The sequence below is a fragment of the Meleagris gallopavo genome, chromosome 7 (assembly GCF_000146605.3).
Source record: "Meleagris gallopavo isolate NT-WF06-2002-E0010 breed Aviagen turkey brand Nicholas breeding stock chromosome 7, Turkey_5.1, whole genome shotgun sequence".
NCBI classification, from domain to species: Eukaryota; Metazoa; Chordata; class Aves; order Galliformes; family Phasianidae; genus Meleagris; species Meleagris gallopavo.
In genome coordinates, this window is record NC_015017.2 from 10,776,799 (window position 1) to 10,785,292 (window position 8,494).

General features: G+C 42.7%; 1 protein-coding gene across 2 annotated transcripts in view; it reads left to right on the plus strand.

Annotated features, from left to right (window-relative positions):
• The window catches only part of BZW1 (basic leucine zipper and W2 domains 1), a 10,295-nt gene that overhangs the window by 307 nt on the left and 1,494 nt on the right, over window positions 1-8,494 (plus strand). Inside the window, exons 2-10 of one of the 2 annotated variants that reach the window (XM_010713424.1) lie at window positions 2,477-2,653; window positions 4,913-5,007; window positions 5,270-5,335; window positions 5,566-5,701; window positions 6,214-6,323; window positions 6,438-6,608; window positions 6,942-7,088; window positions 7,445-7,583; window positions 8,305-8,427. In XM_010713424.1, the coding sequence (XP_010711726.1) occupies window positions 2,477-2,653; window positions 4,913-5,007; window positions 5,270-5,335; window positions 5,566-5,701; window positions 6,214-6,323; window positions 6,438-6,608; window positions 6,942-7,088; window positions 7,445-7,583; window positions 8,305-8,427 (1,164 nt within the window). Of the gene's footprint in view, window positions 1-2,476; window positions 2,654-4,912; window positions 5,008-5,269; window positions 5,336-5,565; window positions 5,702-6,213; window positions 6,324-6,437; window positions 6,609-6,941; window positions 7,089-7,444; window positions 7,584-8,304; window positions 8,428-8,494 lie in introns of those variants that run through there. The other variant, XM_019617000.1, reaches the window with a different exon arrangement.

Sequence of the window (8,494 nt, forward strand, 5' to 3'; positions counted from 1 at the left end):
CGTGACCTTGGCTGGAGGAACGGGTCCCGTGGGCCGCGCCGCGTGTTCACCGCGGCCGTGCGGAGCTCCAAGGTCGCGGGTGGCTCCGGCGCGGCCTGCTGCGGGTCGTGCTTAGCGAACGGCGTCTGAACGGGACGTCGGTGTGGGGCCGCTGGGAGCTGCGCTGCCCTGCAGTGCCGTGCGGGGATCCGGTTCGAAACAAAGCGGCGAACCGGCCAAGGGCTGTGCGGTGCCCGTATCTTGTCGGGGGCCCTGCAGGCAGAGCTAATGGCTGAGGGAGCCTGAGAAGCAATGCGGGATGTGGTTGTTGGATGCTGAAGAGCTGGCGGGGTGCTCTGTGATTCCCATCTGTATGGGAACCGTTAGGGCATGGCCTAAGGCGGTGATTGAGCACCTGGTGAAGTGGTGTAGCCGGCCCTGGGAGCACAGGTGGAAGTAATGTGGACCCTGGGTCCACCCCTCCCTAACCCCATTTAAGGGCTGGCAGGAGAAGTATCTCTTCTCGGACATCACCTGCTTTAGAGTGCTCGGGGAGCCCTGATCCTCTGACAGGGATCAGCGATTCCTTCTTTATTACCAGATTGTGATAACTGCCTTTCTTGAGCAATCTGAAACTGGTTTAAAGCAGCTGTATCTGCTGCCTTCTACCCTTACTCCACCTAACACCCGCTGGTGTCCTCGTGGTGTTCTGGGTCACGCTGAGGTCAGTGAGGGTGCGATAGCCACTGAAGACGTAATGGAGGGGCACAGAAGTACCTGGTTGCACATGGAACTGACTTTATGTCTTTTAACCATTGTTTGGCTTCCAAGCAATCCTGCGGTAATGATGAGTTTCATAGATCTGTCCTGGAAAATAACTGCTTCACCGTTTTCAGATCTCCACCCTACTGTTAGGGCTGTGTTGTAACTTGCACTAAATGTAAGGACACTGACATGCCCCTTAGAAAATCATTTATTCAGGTGTTAACAGTGTTACCTAAGCTGTTAGTGTTTTAGTAAAGGCTTGGAGGAGAGCTGTTATATTATTTGAAGGCTTTTCTTCCCATGGTTTGCATAATCTAAGGACAGACTGAATTGAATAGAGGTGAAGACCTCTTTGTGTAAGGTTGCCTATTAGTTACATGAGTGCTGTGTATTGTGCAGTTTGCTCCAAAAGTAATGCCTCCTATGTATTTCCGTGGAAGCTACAGCAGATACAAAGAGCACAATAACACTACTTGATAGAGAATATTCTCAGCTACAAAATGCTATTTTCCAACACAGTCACAACCATTAGTTATGCTTTTTTTTTGCCAGCAATGAACAAGAACTTGCATGTTGCACTCATAAAAACCTGCACTGATGGAGGTGACTACTGTCACTACTGCTGAAATGCAGCACTTTCCACCTCTCTGTTCTCACATCCACTGTTTGGTCTCCATGAATGTTCAGCAAGTGTTGATGAATGTCAGTGGATGCCATTATTTCTACATGGAGGAATTCAGTGACACACCTTTGCTTCATCCACACTTCCCTGTCAGGTGCCTTTTTGTCAGACTGCCCCTCTGCTGCCATCTGTCGCACGGCAGCAACATGTGATGGGATACTGGTGGGGAGGTTCAGCCTCTACTGCTATACCACCAACATCCACATCTGGTGTTGTGAGACAACATAATAAAATAGGAGGCACTACTTTCAGATCAGCTCTTATAACTATGTGAAAAGGCCATGATCAAATTATTTATCTTAAATATAAAAATGTGTTCTGCCTTAAAATAATAAAAAAGAGTTAATTATTTAATGTGCATTTAAGACAAAGAGGTTAGCTCAGATTTCTGCATTTCCCTCAGGCACTCAAAAGGCAGTAGCTTTTTGTTTACTTCCAGCTGAAGAAGAGGTAGTCTTCATGGCCAGGGAGCACAGCCTGCATGTGTTAACAGGATGCAGTGTCTCAGTCAAAGTATTTCATTTGAAACAGTGAGAGACTCAAAGGTCTGAAATGGTACTTGAGTAACGGGGTCAAACATATGAAATTGTAGGGTATTTGTTAGGAATTACCTTCTGGTGTGTGGCTAAGCCTTTGTTTTGGGGGAAGAGGTGGTGGTCATGTGTGAGCAGGGGTATAAGAATCAAACTCAGAAATCAGATAGGTTTTCTTAGGTTCAGATAATCACAAATGACTGCTCTGCTTAGTGAAAGGACTGAGAAAATCATTGAAAGGTAAATAAAGTATGTTTTAGCTTGAGTGTAGAGATGATAACACCAAAATTTGTTATTACTGGCCATTGAAATTTGTTCTAGGCTACATTGTTATGTTACTATTTGTGACCATGGTTGTCTCGGGAGGCTGGAATGTTCACAGTTGTTTCACTTCAGAACTGTTAGTGTATAGTTTTCCTTTTGTTTTTCTAGGACAAAAAGAAAAAAAAACTTTTCACATGTTTGGGGACCAAATAAAGTGTGACAACTTTAGTTCAACAAACACTTGTCTTTGCAGATGAAAAAGAGAGGTTTGACCCTACTCAGTTCCAGGACTGCATTATTCAAGGTTTAACTGAAACTGGCACTGACTTGGAGGCGGTAGCAAAGTTTCTTGATGCTTCTGGTGCAAAACTTGACTATCGCCGCTATGCAGAAACACTTTTTGACATCCTGGTGGCTGGTGGAATGCTGGGTAAGTACTCTTTGATGGGGCTGCTGTCTGATTTCGTTTACTTGACTTTTGACAGAAGCTTGCAGTTTTCTGTCACTATACAAACTCTCCCAGGGAGCACGCTGGATGTGTAGAACAGGGTTTGTTATCTGTAGCAAACTACGAGTATCCCAGGCCTAAATTGGCAGTCAGATTATTGCAGAAATACTCTGTATACCACACCATGCTTTTGCTTGAGATAGTTTGCCTTCTTGAAAGTGTAGGCTATACAAATTTAGATTAAGGAGAGGCATATTGGATTTAAAAAATTTTTTTTAAACCAACAGTAGATTTTGTGTAATGAAGTGCATTTCTGCTAATGGGAAACAAATGCTTGGTTCATACTCCTCATCTGTGGTCATAAAACCAGTGGAGTTGCCCTGGAGGATTCTGACTTGATTCTGTGTCTTGTGCACCCTTCCCTGTTCTGCAAAGTAACATTGTTTGCAAAAGAAACTGCTGTGTCTTGGAAGTGCTGTTTTAAGTTGTTTGTGGCTAGCAGCAGTGAGGGCATAGTGGGCTCTTAGTATTTGTGTGGGAGAGAGAAATGAGGTTGTTGCCAAGTCAGCAGAAAACATGTGAACTGAGCAAGTGAAATGTGATGACTGAAGATATTGTAAACTCATACTTGTGTGTAAAGTGCAAAGAATGGAAGGGATGCTGACCAACCAGGCAAGATGTAGATGAAGGTAAATGAGGTTGAAAAGTGTTAAGAAAGATGCAGTTCTAGATTTAGACTGTATGTTTGACTGCTGTTCAGTGAGAAGGGATTCAAGTGGCAGGGAACTGTTTAAAATGCAGGGTGTGAAAAGGGCTCATTCTGTTGTCTACCTAGACAGAAACAGTCCATCTGAAATTGTAACATTTGTTGCCCTATGTATTGCGGTGGGGATAAGGACTTCAATGAGAAACTTGGCAGTAATAGAAGACTTTCTGTAATATGACGGAATTCAAAGAACCTAAATGCAGAGGGGAGAAAGAGGGATTATCAGATTCTGGGCTCCAGCCTGACCGTGTGGCAGTCCTGCGGTGGGGCAGCTGGTTTGGGAGGGCACCTCTGCTGCACCTGCAGAGCTCTGCCACTGATACTGGAGAACTGTCAGGTGACTTGCTCAGAGAAATGCCAAAAACAAGGCTTTCAGAATGGCGCAATGTAACAAAACACGCTTGCTTATCTGAAGGCTGTGTGTTGGAACAGTGCTATGTAGGCTGAAATTACTATGCAATGTTTGTTTTGGCAAAAGCCTCTCTTGCTGATGTTACAAGAGCTGGTTGCATGAGAAAGTAGGTTTGTCTGCCACATGGAGCATCACTGCTTGGAAATCTTAATGTACAAACTGGGGGAGATTGCATTCTAAGTCTTAAGACCACTGTGTGCTATGTTAGGAAATGTTTTTTCTCAGAATGAGACTGAGGGAGAAAATGCATTACTGCATTAGTGGTGATAGAAGGGACCTGTGTTCAGCTTGCTCTGTATAACAAGCAGAAGCAGCTGAGTAGACTAGTTTTGGTCTTTAATCAGACACGGACGAAATAAGAACATGCCACCTCTTAAAATTCTTAACACTAGTGTTTAACTCATCTTGAAGTCTTGTTTCTGTCTACTGCAAAACAAAAGGATCTCCCTTCTATGTAAGATGGCATAGAATTGGATCAGAGGTTGTTCTGACACTGAAGTTGGTGACTGAAATTTACTGTTCTGAATCAGACCGTATTAAACTGAAGAAGTATGTTGAAGAAGCATCTTCTGATTTTTTTTCAGTCTAAAAAGCTGAAATGAGCTTTCCATGCTCAAGTTTTCAGCTCATCTCAAAGGCACTGAATTGTGAATATGCATTTCTAGGTGTTTAATCTCCTGTGGTGACTTGTTTGGTTATTTAAGACTGATGTAGAAAGCAGCATGATTGCAGAAGATAGTAAAAAGTTATTAGGATTAAGCAGCTTCAGTGTTTTCCTTTAAGAGAAGAAGAGCATGTATAGTCATATTAACTTGCTTGGACATGAACAAGATGTGTTGTCAGTCATTTTAGGTGTAGGGGGTTGGAATATTTAGGTGTTCCTATCTAAGTTACCAATCTAAAGTTTAGTGCATCTATAGCAGCAGAGCACATAGAAATGCAGGGATGTCTCTCTAGTGATGTGGTTCTTCTCTTTACCATGAAAAGACAACATATTTTTCACATTATGAGTATTTGATTCTTATTGAGGAGTCACAGCACTAACACTGAAACCCTTCCTTAGCCCCAGGTGGTACCCTGGCAGATGACATGACACGCACAGATGTCTGTGTATTTGCAGCACAGGAAGACCTAGAAACCATGCAAGCATTTGCTCAGGTGAGTCCTGAAATGAGTATAATTTTATTTAAACCTTTCTGTAGTCAAAAATGAAATGTTTGTGTAGTTGAAACTTCAGGTTAAAAGAAAGTGTATGGCTTGAAGAAGCCTCCTGGGAACCTCTTGGCTTTGGGCACTGTAGAATGGTACTCTTCTAAGCTGGAAGTGCTCTAAAGGAATTCAGACCAACTGTACTGAACTTGATTCCTAATTCAAATTAAATGATAATCCAAAGCATTTCAGACACACTGTCTCTTTTCAGGTTTTTAATAAGCTCATCAGGCGTTACAAGTACCTGGAGAAAGGCTTTGAAGATGAAGTCAAAAAGGTATGGAGTAGACTTGTTTTGGCAGAGAGATGGGCTTTCATATCCTGCTAATTGTCATTATATGGAAGAGTTATATAATTGATTATTATAGTAAAACACAATCTTGTTAATTGCTGAAGAACAGCAAGCTTGTATGACTATTGGAGAAGACAGTGCCCTAGCAGTGCTGCTGGTTGAGTAATAAAAGCAAGCATCTAGCATGGATGTCACAACTCTTCTTCTGCTTGCAGTTGCTGCTGTTCCTAAAAGGGTTCTCAGAGTCTGAGAGGAACAAACTGGCCATGTTGACGGGTATTCTGCTAGCCAATGGAACACTTAATGCATCAATTCTCAACAGTCTTTATAATGAGAACTTGGTAAAAGAAGGTAAGTGTTGCTGGTCTTCTGTAAGAGGAATGATGATGTGAACAGAATGCAAAGCTTTACTGTACGTAGAAGGAAACCATGATGACAGTATGCCCCTTAGCAAAGGTAAACATGTTGGATCACTTCCTTGGAAGGTCTTTAGAAACTTGTCGTTTAGGAAACTTGTGCACAGGGCTTCTCTGCACAGTGCTGGGGGCTGTAGTCACTAGAGTTGCCCTGCAAGTGACTACTGTGTTCTGAAAAAGGACCTCTTAGTGCAGAAGATGCTTGGGCTCCTTCTTAAATTGCAGAAGTGAGAGTTGAGCTTAGTGCAGAGAAGCTCTCACGATGCTGAGCTGTGAGAGGAGTCCAACAGGCCAGCAGCAGTGTCCTCAGACAAAAGTATTGCAGGCTGCCTGGGCCACTTCTGAGCACAGCTGTCACTTGGGTCAGGGGGTGACAATCTATGTGTCTTGTACTTACTGGGTTCCCTTTGTTTTGAATTTCAGTAATATATGGTTTCTGTTTCACAGGTGTTTCTGCAGCTTTTGCGGTCAAGCTCTTCAAATCGTGGATAAATGAGAAGGACATTAATGCAGTGGCTGTCAGTCTTCGTAAAGTAAACATGGATAACAGGCTAATGGTGAGCCTCCCTGCTGCTAATGATTCACTTCTGAAGGCAGCTTGGTAAATAGCTCCTGCCAGCAAAGTACTTGACATGCTTCTCTTTTGAAAGAGTTGTTTACTTTATTTTCAGGAACTCTTCCCAGCCAACAAACAAAGCGTAGAACACTTCTCCAAGTACTTCACTGAAGCAGGACTGAAAGAACTTTCTGAGTATGTTCGGAACCAGCAAACTATAGGAGCTCGAAAGGAGCTGCAGAAAGAACTTCAGGAGCAGATGTCACGGGGAGATCCATTTAAGGATGTAAGTACTTGTCTGCAGGCAAGGTGTATATGCAGCTGTTTTTTTTTTTCTTTTCTTTTTCCTCTGTAGGAATGTAGCTCAAATTATCTGAAATGCCATAGTATTTAATGCTAATCTGAAGAGGATACACATCCAATTGCTGAGCTCAGGCACCTAGTTCTCACTAGCAATTGCAATAAGTACCAGCTTTACCAGTTTTAGCTTTGTGGTCTTTCCTTAGTGCTCTGAGTCTTGGCCATACTGAAAGCTTCCAAGCTGTCTTTAGAATAGAAGTTTCAGATTAGGTTTTTGTCATAGGTGACCTACATGATGATTTTTTATTCTCTCTGACAGATAATCTTGTATGTAAAGGAGGAGATGAAGAAAAACAACATCTCAGAGCAGACTGTCATAGCCATAATCTGGTCAAGTGTGATGAGCACTGTGGAGTGGAACAAAAAGGAGGAGCTGGTAGCAGAGCAAGCCATTAAGCACTTGAAGGTATTGTAACCATGTTGAGGCTTTTGGATCTCCTGAGGTAGGGCTTGGGCTTCCTTTTGTCTCCAGCTCTCTTTTCAAGTGAATTGAGACCTCTAAGTTCCATAATGCAGAGGCAGCATTAGATGGGGAGCTCTTCCCCTTGCAACTTTAATATTGATTGTTGTTCGAGTTGAGGTAAAAGCAGTACAATTTTGGCAGAAACACTCTTGGAGATGTGTGGAAATTGCTTCCCTGATATGTGGGTTATAAATTTCTAAGCAGAGGCTGATAGAAACTGCATGAAGCCAGTGTAGATGGGCAATAAATGTTAAAAAATGTTATTTGTCTGCATGTCAACTTGTTTTTCCTTATTACAGCAATACAGCCCTCTACTTGCTGCCTTTACTACCCAAGGTCAGTCAGAGCTGACTCTTCTGTTGAAGATTCAGGAGTATTGTTATGACAACATTCACTTCATGAAGGCCTTCCAGAAAATAGTGGTGCTCTTCTATAAAGGTAAATCTCTGTGGGGTTGATTTCATTTTCTGCTTAAGCCTCGATTGCAGAATGGTTTGGTCCTGGTAAGGCCTTCAGGGGAGCTCAGTGCTTTTCCATAACTGAATAATTTTCTACATTCAGTTTGCAAACTTAGAACTCTAAAATACAAGTGGAGGTACTGCGGTCTTTGGCACATGGATAAGTACTTAAGTATAATTCCTAGTTCTTAGACTGAACAGGCAGAGATTGAAACCATCAAGGTGCTTTAGGGCTTCTGCTAAATGGCTATTTAAAAGGTATTACTTAAAGACCTGCTTGTGGGCCTGTAGAAACACCATAGGAACAGAAGGAAAATTGTTGATGTGGAGATTACACTGTATTTGTAAATGGTAACAATTGAAAACAGCCAGTGTGGTGTCCTGACTTCTGTTCTTAGCAGTTGACTGAAGCTTTTCTCAGAGTATGTGAACTCAAATAGCTGTGAAATACTCAAGGCTGTGTTACCACTAGGAGTGAAAGTGCAGCTTCTAGAGGCAGTGCTCAGAAAACCCCCAGTCACCAATCTGAAATGTGTGGTTCTCAGAACTTTAGGACAGGTATGTCCAGCCATCCCCAAGGAACAACCAACAAATGCATGTTGAAATTTCTAGGGGAGGAAGCAAAGGCTGCTAGGCAGGGTTCCTTGCTGATTGGTATTTGGTGTTTTGCCCTATTAACAGCACTCTTGTATATCTTACAGCTGAAGTTCTGAGCGAAGAACCCATCCTGAAGTGGTATAAAGATGCACATCTTGCAAAAGGAAAGAGCGTCTTCCTGGAGCAAATGAAGAAGTTTGTTGAATGGCTCAAGAATGCTGAAGAAGGTAAGCAAAAGCTTAGCTCACAAGTTCCTCTTCACTTAGAGATGCCTAGTGCTAGTGCTTTTTTTTT